The sequence below is a fragment of the Genypterus blacodes genome, unplaced genomic scaffold, assembly GCF_046128005.1.
Source record: "Genypterus blacodes isolate CSIRO-AG114 ecotype Tasmania unplaced genomic scaffold, CSIRO-AGI_Gbla_v1 ptg000438l_1, whole genome shotgun sequence".
NCBI classification, from domain to species: domain Eukaryota; kingdom Metazoa; phylum Chordata; class Actinopteri; order Ophidiiformes; family Ophidiidae; genus Genypterus; species Genypterus blacodes.
The window spans coordinates 5,315,529-5,331,891 of NW_027467208.1; the positions used below are offsets into that span (position 1 = coordinate 5,315,529).

The 16,363-nt window shown below is 45.3% G+C and overlaps 1 protein-coding gene across 1 annotated transcript; it reads right to left on the reverse strand.

Annotated features, from left to right (window-relative positions):
• Nucleotides 1–2,693: 2,693 nt before the first annotated feature.
• On the reverse strand, nucleotides 2,694–15,489 carry syngap1a (synaptic Ras GTPase activating protein 1a). Its single transcript, XM_076139063.1, has 18 exons — nucleotides 15,409–15,489; nucleotides 14,913–15,034; nucleotides 12,419–12,572; nucleotides 12,010–12,108; nucleotides 11,611–11,850; nucleotides 10,874–11,209; nucleotides 10,641–10,785; nucleotides 10,411–10,555; nucleotides 10,001–10,237; nucleotides 9,131–9,332; nucleotides 8,747–8,937; nucleotides 7,705–7,909; nucleotides 6,915–7,493; nucleotides 5,336–5,674; nucleotides 5,015–5,236; nucleotides 4,749–4,910; nucleotides 4,207–4,418; nucleotides 2,694–3,359 (listed from the first exon to the last, which is right to left on the reverse strand). The coding sequence occupies exons 1-18, from the start codon at nucleotides 15,451–15,453 to the stop codon at nucleotides 3,119–3,121; spliced, it is 3,876 nt and encodes a 1,291-aa protein (XP_075995178.1). The 5' UTR covers nucleotides 15,454–15,489; the 3' UTR covers nucleotides 2,694–3,118.
• Between the last annotated feature and the right edge of the window lie 874 nt (nucleotides 15,490–16,363).

Consider the following 16,363-nt stretch of genomic DNA (forward strand, 5'->3'; position numbering starts at 1 on the left):
GCAATAACAGCACTGACTACTACTATAGCAAACAGTACAAACTTTTTAAAAATGGCCTTTTTTTGGCAGCAAATGTCAGAAATCTTAAAATAGCTATGAAGAAAATTAAGCCCGAGATTTTGCATCTGGTTAGAGAGAAAGAGATGTTTGGAGTTTGTTACTGTATCTTGACTGTGTGTGGACATGATAGGAGAGGTAGCATTCTGTACCACTAATATATATATACTGTATAAAGAGAGATTCATTTTGTTATAATTTCAAGAGTACACGGGTATATTGTATATCTGATGAAGGTAGTTTCAAATAATGGGGCTTCTTGATTGATTGATTGATGAAAGCACCACTGCCAGTCTGATCTGTGGTCTGCCACAACGTATGATTGGATATTTTGAAGAAGGAGTTTGGCTGCATTCCTTCATCTTCAACAGAAAGGTGCTATTGACTGAGCTTCTCCCACGCCAGGCAGCACCACTGTCTCTGGATGTGCGGCGTTATAAGCGTCGAGCTCCACCGCAAACTCCACACGCCAGTAACTGCCCACCCGTGATTTGAATACAGTTTACATAGAAGAATAAGATATACGTTAAGCTATTTTGTACATTTCTAGAACATAAACATAGAATTTTGTATCGTTGATATTAATCTTGGAAAAAAAGTATTCTTAAAGGCAAGAGGTTAAGATAAAGTATATCAATTATACCATTAAATCAGCAATGTAAATGATTGTGACCAACATAGAGTTAACCAACACACTGCTTATTAATTCATCACCCGACTACAAAAACAGATAATATACAAAGTAGTTTACAGGTCTTTTTGTGTTGGCATTGTTATTTTGGGCCGTAAGGCAGTCAGCTCCTATGCACATATACTACAGATCCCTGCGCTCTCTCTCGCTGTCGCCTCTCCTCTTTGTGTCCTTCCTGTCCGTCTCCTGTGTTATAAATGCAAAAGGCCATAAGCTGCCCTCTTCTGAAAAAAGCAGAAGAGTCGGCAGGTTGGGTAGAAAAATTACGCCTTTCGATAAGAAAGCCTCGTCAACGCTTTTTGTACATTTGAATAATATCTAACAGCAAAACCGACGTACTTTTCCTCGCGTTTTTACATTTTTTATTCTTTTTAAAGCACATGCAGAACTGTAGCACACCTATGCTTCGGATACATTAAACACAACGGATGAGTCACTACTCGCTTCAATATGATTTGTTTCTAGTAGCACATACGGTTTATAATCATAGTTATTATCTCTGTATGTATAACACTTTTTAAAACCAACCAAGCTCAAAAGATAAATAATAGAAATGTCAAAAAAGGTAAAGGGCTGGGAAGTCCCTACATTCTCAGGCTCCGAAGGCCTCCGGTTGAAGCGTTCCTCTGGTCAGATGGATCGGTTTTGGTGGCTGGTTAGGCTGGTTTGGACCTTCGCTATCAGAGGGCGTCAGTGAGTGAGTGAGTGAGCGAGTGTGCAGACCGGAATCCGCCGTTTTAATGAAATTAAAACGGTTGACAACTTTTGCCGCTCTGTTATAATGTCGTCGTTTTCAGATAGAATTAAAGCATTTGTCGTTTTCCTGTAAGGCTGTAAATACGTCATTACGTCCTCACCCTGTTTGCTGTAACCCTGTCAACTTTATAATATTATTATACACATTTAAGGTTAGATTAATTTAGAAAAGAGGTTGATATATCTATATATATTTATATATAACTGAGTACTGCTTTGACAACAAACCCTCCTGTAGTTGTGGCTGTACATTGTGCATCACAGCAGAATCTAACATACGAGATGTCTCAGATTTGTCCTTGAAGCCGTTGTGATGCAGTTTGACAGCTGCACCACAAAAGACACAAAACAAATCCCAGTTCTAGAGTTAGTGATTGAAAACATTTTGCCCTGTGAAGATCAGTTTCCTGCATGACTTGACTGTATCAGTGAGCGTAGATAAGAAAATGAAGACGAAGATGTTTCCTGTCTGTGTAGTTCTGTCACAGCGTCACTAGGGGCATATTGTGCTTGTGTTTAAGTCTCTTCTACGTTTGCCTGGGCCGCTCCAGTGAGAAGCGAGCAGCATACTTGTAGCACAGCAACCATCATCCTCACTCTTTTTACAACCCTTCATTCTCCTGATTAAAGAATGAAAACTCCTTAGGTTCGGTATTGCCATCGTTGTGGCATTGGCTTATATTCAGTTCATAGTGTGCAGAAAGTGCACAGGATGCTCCTCACACTACACTGATTGTCGACTCCTGGTACAGGCTTAGGTTAAATATGTGCAAAGATTTAAAGAACGGTGTGAGATGACGCTTCTGATCGTCCTGCTGGATTTACTGCAGTTTCTTTTCTTTCTTTTTTTAAAAGTCAAAGTCAAAGTCTTCTTACACTTGGGTGACCGTCATTAACTGTCCCCCAGTTTGTGGTGGTCAGGATCCTGGGTGGCCACCGTAGCCCTGGTTGATGGACTGAAGGGAGAGACAGAAAACAAAAAGACAATAACACATAATGATGACATCACACTTTGGTTGCTGTCACGAGGTAAGAACTCAAAGGGTCGAAAAACAAAAAAGCGTTTTTAGCCTCTGTGAGCGTCAATATTGAGCGGGTGTGTGATGGGAACACGGGAACCCCCGGCAACGGCTCACCGACTAATCCCACTTCCTCCAACATAAAAACTTAACTAACTTCACTTCATCTAAATCAAGCTGGAGCATCTGTGAGTCTGCCCCCCCCATCGCTCACTGGTGTTTGTTCTGCAGATCTAACAGGCAAACATAAAAAGTAGACCCAGAGAAGAATGGACTGTAACAACAAACTGAAATGTTGATGGTGACAGCGACAGTGGATTCTGTCTCACAGCTTGTTCACCCGCGTCACAACTCAGCTTACATGACGCCGGGTCCCTAAAGAAGCAGGGTGATGCTGCGGATGAGTCACAGTAGCCGAGGCTTTACGATGTCTGGGAAAGTTTTGCAGCATAATGACGCTCCTTTTTGTGGCGCATAACGACACTGCTTGTTAGACGAGATGGGCGAACTAACACGACCTCTGTGTTTACTCAGAGATCCGTTGCCGTAAGTGAGTGACAGAGCGACACAGAATGAACTTGGGGTGCTTCAGACATTAATGCAGCGGATGGAAATGGGCGAACTCTTTGCCCTGCGCTGACTTTGGCAAGCGTTGAAAGCTCAGCGTGTGATACGGCGGATATGCAAGCTGTTTAATGACTGATTTAGTGACTTGTAGCTGAAATATGAATGATAAAATAAAGATGAAGACACAGGCACAAACCTGGTCTGTGAGGATTCGAGGCTTAATATCAGGAATGGCACCCCCTCTCAGCTCATCTTCCACAGCCATGAGTCTGACAACAGGGAAATAGAAACAAACATACCGGTTGAGAAGAATATAGAACTAGAAATAGAAAAGCCGGCATTTTTTAAAATTGACTGTAAAATGATGTGGCCATATGATGATATTAAGTTCTGCCTATATTGATTTGGATTTCTCTACATTGCTTTATGGAAGTGTCGGATTATAGTTCAGGCAGGTCAAATTCAGCAGCTACAGGTACAGAACGAGTGTGTGTGCACTATAGTGGCTGGACTGACACACAGCGGACGGCAGCTTCGGGGCGCGTCTAACAAACCAACATCCATCCGTGACCCTGACAGCACGGCTGTAGTCAAAAAAGGAGGGGTTCCACTGTGACTGAACTGAAGGAGGTGTGATCTCTGGTTTACACCAACGTCAAATCCCCAAAAGAATGAGTAAAGAATGTAAACACCCAAACACAAAATTCAATGTCGTTCCACAAGCGTTTCCTCCAAGTAGGTGAGGTTTGGCCTGTCTTAATCTGAAGCTACGGTATTTACATTTACTTTTACACCCAAGCTGGATTTCACTGGATGATTTCAGGGAATTGGCGTGAATTGAATTCTTCCCCCCCGTTGTGTTTTTCTGTTTCTGCAACACTTTGGGACAAAATCTGGCAAAAGCTGCACGCTGGAGCTGCAGCGAAGATGACTCTCGCTCGCGTGACTTTAACGTGAGCGCGTTGGTCCTGAAGTGATGATATTAGATGGCGTTGGCATTGTGAAATAGAGGCGTGAGACCCAACCAAAACCATCATGACAAACAAACTTGGAGATGTTCAGGAATAATGAAAGAAAGAGTAGGAGATCCAGGTCACCGCCAGGAGGACCAATCACCTGTTGATGATGCCTTTGATTTGGGAATCCTTCTCCACTTGCTGCTGCTTCAGCCGCCGCTCGCTGTCCTCCAGGCGGTTCTGATACTGCATCAAGATCTTGCTGGTCTGCTGCTCCTGCGAGAAGAGTCTGTGCTCGTATTCCTCAAGCTTGCGGTGAGACATTTTCAGCCGCTCCTTCAGAGAATGGATTTCTTCTTCGTACTCCCTCACCTGAAAGAGGAGCAAACTTAGTGACTCGGTTCTCAGAAGGATTCAGCGTTTCTTCCGCATATTCAATGCTTTTTTTTTTTATATCACAGTTTATTTTAAGCAGTAAGTGGGCAGTCAAAGCTGTGGTGGAATCGTTTAAGACTTAAGAGTCTGCGTAATCATGAATATCAATGTTGGAACAGGCGATCTGCTTCTCCCTTCCATCAAGTGTCTAATCCGACTCATGCATGTTTGCCTTATAGATCCGTTTTCTATTTTAACCTAAAGCGTCTCACAGGAAATGAGTAAGACTTCTAATTAAAGAGGTGGAGATAAAACGTGTGGACCGACCCTCTCCAGCCGTGACTCATCCATGCTCTTGGAGTACTCCTTCAGCTGACCCTCGCGGTCCGGCCGCAGGCTCTCGATGTCGGCGGAGAGATGGGGCATGTTGGACACCCACGCCACGGTCCGTTCATTAGGACCTGTTGTGCTCAAAGTGGACTGGGAACCCTGAGACCACAGAGCAGATGGGCCACGTTTTCAATTCACGTCAGGAATATTCTTCAGTTGTAGTGTAGCAGAGTAGTGGTGGTAGTAGTGTAAGTCAGCCTCACCTGTTTATTAGTAACTGGTTTGAGCAAATGCTGCTGCGGAGGCTGCAGCTGCCCCAGTTGAGACTTCCTGGTGCTTTTCGTTGGCGTATCTGTGGAGTCTTCGCCGGCCGCTGGCGGCCCCTGGTTTTCTCTGGCCGAGCTTGTCTGGTATGGAAGTCCAGGCGCCGGGCTGTCTGTGACCGACATTTGTGCCTCTTGTTGTAGTTGCTGCTGTGCCTGCTGCTGCGCCTGCATCTGCTGCGCCTGCTGCTGCTGTGCCTGCATCTGCTGTGCCTGCTGCTGCGCCTGCATCTGCGCCTGCTGCTGCGCCTGCATCTGCGCCTGCTGCTGCGCCTGCGTCTGCGTCTGCTGCGTCTGCTGCTGTTGCTGTTGCTGCGTTGGCTGCTGAGGTTGCCGTGGTTTCTGCTGGCTGCCAGCAAAGTTCGTTTCTGCAGACTCGAGGAGAATGTTCCTGCTCTGGGGACGAACCTTCGGCGGCGTGGCTGTGGCGGGAGTGTTGATGGACCGCTGTGACTTGAGGTGCTGTGGGGGGGCCATGGATGTGTGGCGCACAGGATGGACAGTAGTAGGAGGCGTGGCCAAAGAGGCGGGGGTGCCTGTGCCCGTGGGCGTCTGAGAGGCCAATCCCATCAGGTGCTGCTGCTGCTGCTGGAGAGACTCCTGAGAGGACAAAAGGACAAAGACACTTCAAACCTTCTTTAAGGGTCGATTGATGTGTTTTGAGCCTATGGAAAGGTAGTATTGTGTGTCTTTGGAACTTGATTCAAAGACATAGATAGATAGATAGATAGATAGATAGATAGATAGATAGATAGATAGATAGATAGATAGATAGATAGATAGATAGATAGATAGATAGATAGATAGATAGATAGATAAACAAGTCCATCTGCATTACTAGGCAGGAGCCTTGTTATGTTTGTTCCATTAAAGCCCACGCAGCAGGATGGAAATAGCTCAAGACTACATGACAGTATCATTGAGTGCTGTGATTTGAAGCAGAGATGCTGTAGTAAACCTATCAGTGCGATAGATCAGCACACACTGCATGCTCCATCAAACCAGGGCCGAAGGATCAATTTAGCTGTTTCTAGTTGGTGAAAAGCTCCTTTACCACAGACAGGAGGTTAACAAATGAACACATGCAAATGCAAGCCAACAACACTTGGGCTGACTGAGCTTCTGTGCAGTCTTGACTCTGAAATATAAAAACGGAGGCCGTGCTCCTGTACACAGAGGAATAAAGTATGTAGCATAACAAGTGGCATCAGAAGCGCCCTTATGTCAGTGTTAAGCAAGAAGGGGCCATCTTCTAAACATTTCAACCCTTTTCATTTTTAACTGCAATCTGAGGAAGTCGACCATTACACCACAAACAATAGCACAGAGCGCCACAAAGGCCAGTCTGAATCTGACGTAAAACCAAAGTAAAACCAAGGCTATAAATGTGTCGGGAAAGAGAGAAAATGAAGCAAAACAGTCCAGCTGCCGAACACATAATTGGTGGCTGTGATCACAACATTACGCAAAGGAAGTGAAGGGATAATTCTGGGTTTGTGACGGCTAACATAAAGGAAACAGCTGCTGAAGTGTATTTACATCCACCCTGAACGCCACTGTGCCTGGTTGATAATCAACAAGGTCAAATTAATATTCTATTCAATCAAAATCTTTCACAGGGATCTTGTTGAAGTTGGTAGTTTTGACTCTGTTTCTTTGTCTTACGTCTAAAGGACTTACAGTCAATCTTGGTGCATGAGAGAACGGTGAGATAACATTCTGCTGATTCCTGATAAATGACGACACACATTTCTGGACATGTTGCACGTCATTACAAACACAAACGCAGCATTTTGATCAAGCTGGAGGCGATCTTACTGTAACACACACAGATACCTACCTGCACCTGCAGTGACAGCTGGTGCCAGGCGTAATCATTGCTCTGATTCTGTCGGGTGAAATCATCGCTGTAACTGTGTGAGTGGACGATGCTGGGCTGCACCAGACTGCTCTGTGACCGCAGGCCCGACAAGTCCTCGCTGCGGGAGAAGGCGCTATTGCCAAAGGCCGGCGCGTAATCGTGGTGGCCGTTCTCAGGCTCCGGGGCGAGCAGGAGAGGAGGGGGAGGGTGCTGAGACTGAGCGGGGGAGTTCTGGGCAGCCAGATGGAATAGCGGATTTTGGAAAGACAGGGGGAAGTGCATGGCCGCTGCCGCCTGCTGCTGCTGTTGAGAGATGGATTCCGTGGGCCCCCCTAGGTGGCCCATCTGGCTTAGCCTCAAACCGGAGCCTGCCGACCCCGTGGACACGTGCCCTCCCATGCGAAGCGGGCCGCCCAGGTTTCCAAAGCTGTGAGCCAGGCCGGCGATGGACGCTTGAGAGTTGGTCAGCATGTCTCCAACACAGTTCAGGTTGGAAATGCTGTTCATACGGGAGTCCTGCAGGTCCATCATGGACACACTCTTATTTACGCTGTGGACCTTGGAGACAAAAACAGAACATTTACTCCTACAACATTTTGATCCCAATATTTCTTTAAATTCAGCTTATCTAGAAGATGAAGAACATGTTTCCTTCACTGTCCTCTATAAACTGGAGCTGGAAAAATGGAAAATGTGCCTGTGATGTTTCAGGAATATTGATGCACTTTGTGTCCATTTGTAGACTTAAATGCCACGGAGACGGCCGCACCTTTGGGTCGGGTTCTGTGATGTCCGAGCTGCTGGTGCAGTACGCAGGGCTGGAGCGAGCCAGCGGCGGGCGGGTCACATAGAAAACCTCCCTGGATGAGCGCAGGTCTCGCTCTGCGTGGCGCCTCATGTTCAAATTGGATGCCAGGGATTCGACAGCTGAGACTCCGGTCGTAGGGGACGGCAAGCGGGAGATGTCAATGGAACTGCAGAGCCAAGCCGGGGGAAAACAAAATCAGACACATTTCACACTTAATCCAAGAATATGGACTATATCTGCTTGTATTTCGTATTGTATTGTAGACACTCCTGGCTTAAGTTGCTGAAATCTGCATTAATGTGTATTTGTTAAATAACCACCGAGTTGCAGTAAAGCCAAGTAGTTGAAAATAGAAAGTTGAGCTGCTGCACTTGTGCCCAATATAAAAGTGCTTGATAGGAGCGACTACCTAATGGCTGCAGAGGGATCCTGGGATACTTGTGCTCTTATTTGTCTTACTTAAGGGTTCCCTATTAAAGCAGTTATGTTGCATTGAGAGCAGCTCCCTCTTGGCAATAACAGAGTGCAGACAAGAATTGACACACAGTGGAAAGAGGTTTGGTGAAATGAGTCTAAGAACAGATGGTGCTTGGCAATTACAGATTGATAAAATACTTCAAAAGCCTGAAGAGATGCATAACCATTATCATTATGGACTCTTAGTGTGTTGTGTTTTCAACTGCACAATCTGCATATGACGTGTTTATTCCTCATTGTTTAATCCACCCACTGTGAAACCGTACAATGTCTTCATTGACTTCCTCTCAATAGCTGCATATTTTATGCAATTAGGATCTTACATAGAGCCTTGATGAAGATGCTGCAGGCCTTTACAAATGAGCATAACCCATCTAGGAGCTTGTACTTGAGGGCTATCATTATTAGACTGTTTATTATCTACCAAGCACACATTTTGGAGAAACTAATACAGCTTTAAGTGTAGAAAACCCTCAATACTGTAACATAAAACACTTATGTTTGATATCACACCAGAAGAAGTCACCTGTTTAAGTCACGCATCATGAGGCTTTGGAAGTCGGTGGACATGAGACGATTGAAAGATGGCCGGGAGAAGGGTCTGTCCTTGGGTCGGTCTGGCTGGTGATTGGCCGGCATGTGGAGCTGCGGGTTCCTCAGAGCTACGCTGATGTCGTTCAGCAGCCGTGGGAGGGGTCCCAACTTGAGAATAGCATCCTGTTTTGTAAAAAAGATAAAGGAATGCAAGATTGTAAGAGATGCAACACAGCCACTGCACACTGATCCGAACGTAGTGTAGATGGATGGATGCAGACTAAATTTCCTTCAGTAGAGTTCAAATCACTTTCAACCTCTGATCAAAACACATCAAAGAACCGTTTGATGTTTCAGATTCTTACAGTTCACCTACTTTGCTCAGCTGGCCCATGACTTCCCACAGTAAACTATGGAGCATGGACAACTCTCTGCCCAGGTCGATGTAGCCCTCAAAGCCTCCTGCGTTTCCACCTGTGTCCATGTTGGAGATCTCATACAGAAACTGTTGCATGGAGCCCCACTCCATCTCCAAGAACTCGTTCATGAAATACATGTATTCCTCCTTGGGTCCAAACCTGCAGAAATTCAGAAGAAAGACCATGAGAACAAACAGAAGATGAGAAGATGAAAAGATAAGGGAATAAGCAGGGATGTAGAACAGATGTACATGGTAAATGTTTAATCTGAATCCTGAATTAACGCAAAATCCTGTATTATGGAGTCCAAACTTTGGGATGTTGTTGTCAAATAGGAATATTACTAAATACATTTTTCCAATCGGAGACATTTTCTGCATGAAATAATCCACTAAAGAAGCACTCAAGTAAATAAAACAGCAGTTCCGCTTCCCTCCCTTGCTGTGAGACTTTACTTCCCACGATGTCGCCTCAAAGCCAATTTTCCCCCCATTTTATCACCAATTTTCGGAAGGTTCCCTCCTCTCTGCTCCACCAACAAACTCTCAACGTCTTAAACACAGATGCCAAAAAACGCCGGGGACAAATGTCTGGCGGCTGACGGACTCTGAGCTCGGTGTAGGTGAGGGAAACTTTCTGCCCAGGCAGGCAAAAACCTCCAGCCTCTGCCTCTGTGATGTCACTCTGCGTCACGCATCTCCCACCTACCTGGCGTGTCACAGCGTGTTGATAACTCTAAAAATAAACCGGATGTAACTGATTTTAAATGTTGCAGACGTCGGTGAGGGAAGAAGAGGACGGAGAAGAAGAAGAAGACGGTGACTCACTTGCTGAAGCTGGCCAAGTTCTGCATCACCTTGGCGATGAGCGTGAGAGTGCGGGAGGTGCGTTCGGCCGGGTACTCCTGCATCAGGTTGAACAGGGAGGGGGACATGATGGCCGGGCACATGAAGCGCAGGAAGAGGGAGGAGCTGATGAGGCTGTCGGCGAGGTCCTCTCTCCCGCGCTCAGCACATCTGGCTCGCCACGAGGCAAAAACTTCCTTCAGCTCCCGAGGAAATATGCTGAGAACGAGAAGTTGGGAGTCGGGAGAGAAGCAAAATAAAAACCCCAGCAGCTTCTTCAAAACCCGGAGGAATTCAAGGTTACAACATATGGTGAATCACCGAGCAACATCCGAGTCGTCTTATAACTATTTGAAAGCGTTCTCTGCTAACACACGTGAAGCAAAACTGACCAGAGGGAGTTGATAATTTTGCAGAGTAACAGTTCACAACACATGCGCAGGTTGGCTTGATGGTCAGCGAGGACCGACGGCGGGACGCGCATGGGGTCCACCTCGCAGTTCTCCTCCGACTCGTACAAGGCGCGGACGAAGTCACCTGCAAGTAGGGAACATCGCTAAGGTCAACATGTTTCCCCAGATGTTCCTTCAGACGGCACATCTTAAACATCAGCTGGCTTTACCGATGGCTTCCTTGAGGTATCTGTGACCGATCAGCTTGAGGTACTCTTCCACGGCCTTCGTCGCGAGCGTGTTCTCCCGAAAGATCAGATGCTCGCGGTCCATGAATCGATCCACCTCGCACATCGCCATGTCGGACAGGAACTCCTGAGGAAAGATCAGAGGTTTAAAATGGATTCTAAGGCAAAAGAAGAAAGGGAAGACGTTCACTTTTCTTCGTTCCTTCCTAGTTTACCTTAGTCTTCCCTGTGCTTTGAAGGATGTGCACCAGCGCAAAAGCCACTTCCTCTTTGCTTTTCACACTCAGCAGCGGCTCCAGCACGGCACACAGCGTCCTGTAGTTATTGGTGATGTACTCGGCAAATTCCTTATACAGCTCCATCGGAAGGATGTTCATGGTCTGATAGCGAGACTTGACTCGGAGTGAGGCGTTGATGACTTTGGTGCTTCCCACGCCGCCGCTTTTGGCCAAAACGCTGGACTGGATCACCGGGTACCACTGCTCCACGAACTGCCGGCCCGTGATGCTGGAGATGGGGATGCTGACCAGGCCGAGGTACGTGCTCTTCTCCTAGGGTTAAGATGGACGTGGATCATTTAGGAGTTATGTTAGATGAAAACTCTGCTGTGATTATGTGAGTGTTTAAAGTGAGATCTGGTATTTAAGTTCATAGTAAAACTGCATTACCAGTCTCTCATTCTGGAGTCACTTTAAATTAAATTAAATCCTAATTGAAATGGGAGGATTTTATAAAAATGTTGGAGTTAAATTTACATAAAAAAACTAAAACGTCTAAAAGTGAACAGTCTTTTAGATTTGATCGATTTATTTAAATTTCAACCAAATTAAAGTCAAGTAAATAAATTTAACGGGGAAATGCATGAAATGTTGCAGACACTACTGAAGAAAACAAGATCGGAATATTAAATATAATTCAAATAAAAATCTCTTTTCTAAATCTCTACGTTTACCTTGCGTCTTTTCTTGTCCGTTTCCTTGTAGAGGTGCAGACGGAGGCTACGGATGGTGGGCAGGTTGTTGAACTCAAAGTGTTCCCCCCAGAAGACGGTGTCCGTGCGGGGCTTGCTGGTGGTGCGGGCGTACAGCATGTCGTCCAGGCACAGCTCACAGTAGTAGCGCTTCTTCGCCGGGAGGTCGCGGGCCTCGATGATCCACAGCTTAAGCACATTGTCCGTCCGTCTGCTGTTATCCTGGAAGCACGGCGAGGACGTCTGTTATTGTATTATTACAGTCCTTGTTTGGAAACGTCCTTGAATATACAATCCAACAAGATTTCTTTACAGGTAGAGATTCTACATACAGGTAGAGTATATATAGAAGCAGGGAGGAAGTGGGTTGTTTGTGTTTACCTTGTTAGGTTTGACAGCTCGTTGCAGGTTTTCAATCCATTTGTCTCTTTCCGAAGCAGAACGGCAGGCAAAACATTTTGTTCCTGAATTGGTGGTTACCTACAGAGAAGAAGACATCTTGATTGATTTCCAATATATGGAAAACGAATATCATTTAAACCATCCAACACTTGGTTTGTGTTTTGGATTACAGCTTCATCTCACTTTAACCAGATCACTGTGTGTTTGTGTGTTATCGTGTTGCAGAAACAAAACACCTCAGCTATTTTTGTACACCTGCATTGTTTTGATCTGTGATTAGAACCTAAACTTCCAGAGGTTCCCAAGGCTCTGTGGGGCACAGGACAGACAAACTAGGCCAATGTTACGTACAACTACGCCGCTATCCATTAAGTGACACTTCACACACCTCAAAGCAGTATTCCTGTCCTAAAATGCTGGAATGAACGGGTTTGATTATGGCGTCTTCGTCCAAAACTAGATCCAAAGCCTCCGCCGCGCTGCTGGGAGAAAGTAGGGACTCATGGGAGTGGGACTCTTTGAAGCTCTGCATCAGACGCGTCCTGTGAGGGGGGGGGAGAAAAGCTGAATTTACACTTAGCATTCAATAAAAGACTTCCATATCAAATACAGAATGAGTCGCCGCAGCTGAGGAAAACCCTGCCGTTCACTTTGTGAGGCTGCAGCTTCTTTTGTCATTCCAATATTTCTACAGGATCCTTTTGTGATGAGTTTTACGGGAAAAGTCAAGACCGCCAGATTTTCATCTCCTCAGAATTTATATTTCAGTCTGTTGACTCAGCTCGTGCATGGGATGGACTGTTCAAGTGACTCACACACACACACACTTGGTGGTGTTGCCAATTTGATTTCCAATAGCTAAAATAGGAGCCAAAGTGTGCTAATATGAGATTAGAGGTGATGTTGATGGATCATTCTGGGTAAATGGATCAAAAATAGAGCTGATCAGAAGGCGTTCAGCATCCCAACAGTCTGCAGGGATGATGTCATAAAAATGACAAGGAGGATTAGGGCTGATATAAACAGGAGGTGGGACTGAAGGTAGAAAGGCGCGCCATGGTAGAGAGGGGTCAGCGGGTCAGATGAGGAAAATGATAGAGCGCAGAGATATGAGAGGAAAGGAGGGAAAGTAAATGAGATTTAAGATGGGAAGTAACCTCCAATGCTGCTGAGGGCCCCAGGCTGCCCTTTCGCTCCAGCTTTTGCTTTTCAGCCCGAGGTGCAGCAAATTGAAGGGATATGTGAGCCATTAAAACAGATTTGCTGACCGATCAAAAGCCTGGAGACGGACAAACTTCAGGCTCAGAAGCTCAGGTGTTGCTTCGGGGGTCAGCATGGCGGCTCAGAGGTGAGCGCCACATAAGGATTGTTAAGGCTCAAAACATTTGAGCGGTTTAGATGAGACGGCTGACCTTCACCGCCTTTCTGTACTGTAGGTAAACCAAAATATTGATCATGAACTGAGGAGATCTGAGGTTGGCCTGCTCTTCCTGCAGAGGAATCAGGGACATTAGTGGCTGAATCAAACACAGCCATTTCAATGAATTACTATTACTTTTCTCTTGACCTCTCCGATGCTACAATTACTTTCACTCGTGCTCACAAATACATCAATAAAGAAAGACAAATTAATTACCGGTCTGGATTGAACCCTTAATTATTGTAATAAAGAAAACTATGACAAGATGAACTGGAGGCCTGAGATCGTCATTCGGTGTGACTGGTTACATGGATGGATGGTTTAGTTTCAAGCTTAATAACATTAACATAATCTGACTCTCCGTATAGAAGAACAAATGCAAGAATTCATAGCTGGAAGCAAGAAAAGGGTTCAGTATTGTTAAATGGCAACAGGTATGAAGAAACGGCAGATATCGCAGGAAACAATGAGATAATTTAAGGATTTAATGCAGCCGCAGTGAATCATCTTCAAAACGCCGTAGGAAAGGAGGAAAAAAATCGTTGGTGAACCAAAGTTGGCAGCAGAGGCAGAGCAGCTGCGTCGGAAAGCTAGAGCGTGAAGTTGGATGCCGAGGGTTTGTAGCAAAGTCAACTTAACACTACTGGGTGAATTGAGCTGTGTGGGCCGAACTTGAAGCAGGCTGTGAAGGCAGCTGTGGAGCCGCTGAATGGCTGCTGCAGGGAAGAAAAAAATCATACTGAAGGGTGAAGACAGTTATTTTAATCCCAACATGAGTGAGCGCTGTCACCGCAGTTCACCCTCAGGTTAGTCACTGTTTGTCTTTGCGTCTGAAGGGAGCCTCTGTGTCGATGCTCGCCCTCATTTACAGCACGGAGGATTTTTAAATCTCCTGCTAAATGACACCTTCCACATCTGAGGGCGTCCACGTGCGCAAACCGGCCTGGAAACGTCCATTATGTAGGGAAAATGTAACATCAGCGTTACATTTTTACACTCCGCCTCCACGCAGCTCTGCATCCCCCCCCCCCCCACAAACCAGCGCTGTGACAGGAGTGTGTGAGGACGGCATAAAAATTTGATCACAAAGCAAACCAGGTTCCTTTGGGATCTGAGCTCAACCAGTCAGAATACAGAGCAAAAACACCTGGAATAGCATCTGGAATTATTAGAGTTGTTGCATACAAATCCTGTCAACACTACACAGTGCACATCCATGTAGGGCTATACTATAAATCATACACAAATGAAGTAGATCTCCTGTTTTGCAGCGAATTTGAAATGAACTGATCAATCAACACTTGGCATAAGAGTACAGATTGTGATATTTTCCTCCCCTAACTTATATGGTTTTGCTTTTGCAGGTCGTCACTTAACCTCCAAATGTCAAAATTAATAAATGTTGAGGTCATAAATGTCAATGTGGCCAGTATTAGTGTGTAGGCGTGTGAAGGCACTTTACCTCTCTTGGTCCGCGCTGCGAAAACGAGGTAAAATCATTTGCCGGAAGCTGCTGGTCCGGTCGAGCTTGGGCTGACTTTTGGCCCTCTTAATGGAGCCCTTCAACCTTCGATTGAGAAAACTCTAAAAGCCCCGGCGGGAGGAGAAAGGACAAATACAGATTATGTGAGCAGAAATAAACATTGTGTACTCGCTACACACTCCAATATATCCATCATTCCAAAGATCCAACTTCCAAATCTGTAACTGAATGCATGTAGCTGCAACAACGACAGACATTTTAAAAATACTGCTACGAAAAAAGCAATAACCAATGTAAAAGTAATTTCCTGTGTAAACCTTCCTTCCCGCTTTGCTTCCCCCTGCTTGTTTTTTTTTGCTGTTTACAATATTACACTGAGCGAAAAGAAAGCCAGTTTCTACCATGATTCCTCCGTGAGAACAAAGCAGGCGTTTCTCAGAGTTGCATCAGTGTGCGTCCACCTCGCTGTACTCACGGGCTGTCTGAAGGCCTGCGGCGTGGCGTTTGGAGGAGTCTCCATGCTTGAAGATCTGACCGAGGCAAAGCTTGCCCTGCGACTGCGATCTGGCGGGAAAAAAGGGCAAAAGAAATGGGAAATAAGCAGCCTGGAAAATGATTATAATTGTTATTAATTCACAAATATACACGTTTGTACACAGGAATTGAAAACAGAACGCCACACGAAACGCACTAAGTCTGCGCCAACAGCGACACAGGTTGATCATATTAATTTTGAATGACAACAGCATGAAACAGCTTTCAAAGCTCTCTGACGCTCATGTGTGACCTTTCAAAACAACATGAGGTCAATAACAACGTTCCAGATGCCTCCAACCAACTGATACAGGATTAACCATCAAGTAAGTTATGTCTAAACAATCTCAATGTCCTGTTAAAATAGGTCAGAAATGAGGTATAACCCATATACAATTAGCCGTTTCAGGTTCAGTAATAATGTGGATTGGTTATTTCACAAATTGAGCTGTTAAATTAGATTTCGCTGATTTAATTACAAGATTAGGAGGTAAAGATGCAGAAATGTTGCATTGTTTCCCGACAGCTCATTTTCAACCCAATTTAGAGGACGCTTTCATCGTGACAAAGGAAACGCTTGACAACACACACACACGCATCATAAGCCAGTGACAAGGACAAATGGCTACAGCGTCAATTCTCTCTTTTTTTCTATACACAGAACAGAACTGAACAATGCTGAATGAAAATGAAAATATGTTTGTGAGTCAGATAGCCGATATATTCAGACGCCATTCAAACGCTCCCGTCTCCACATCCGAGGGAAAATGTAGTCTTTACCTAAGATTTGGGTTTTTAAAGTGGTAGGCTGACCTCACCTGTCTGCATTCTGTTTGCAAAGTCACAATTACGCAACACTCAAAGCCAACGATGATTTTCTAGATTTGGTTGTGCAA

Bases quoted from the DNA above. Each gene is read 5' to 3' on its own strand.
- syngap1a (XM_076139063.1), bottom strand. From the start codon at position 15,453: ATGGAGACTCCTCCAAACGCCACGCCGCAGGCCTTCAGACAGCCC. The intron at 15,035-15,408 runs GTGAGTACAGCG...CGGGGCTTTTAG, and splicing joins CGCAGGCCTTCAGACAGCCC to AGTTTTCTCAATCGAAGGTT. The intron at 10,238-10,410 runs GTCAGTTTTGCT...TCTCGTTCTCAG, and splicing joins AAAATTATCAACTCCCTCTG to CATATTTCCTCGGGAGCTGA.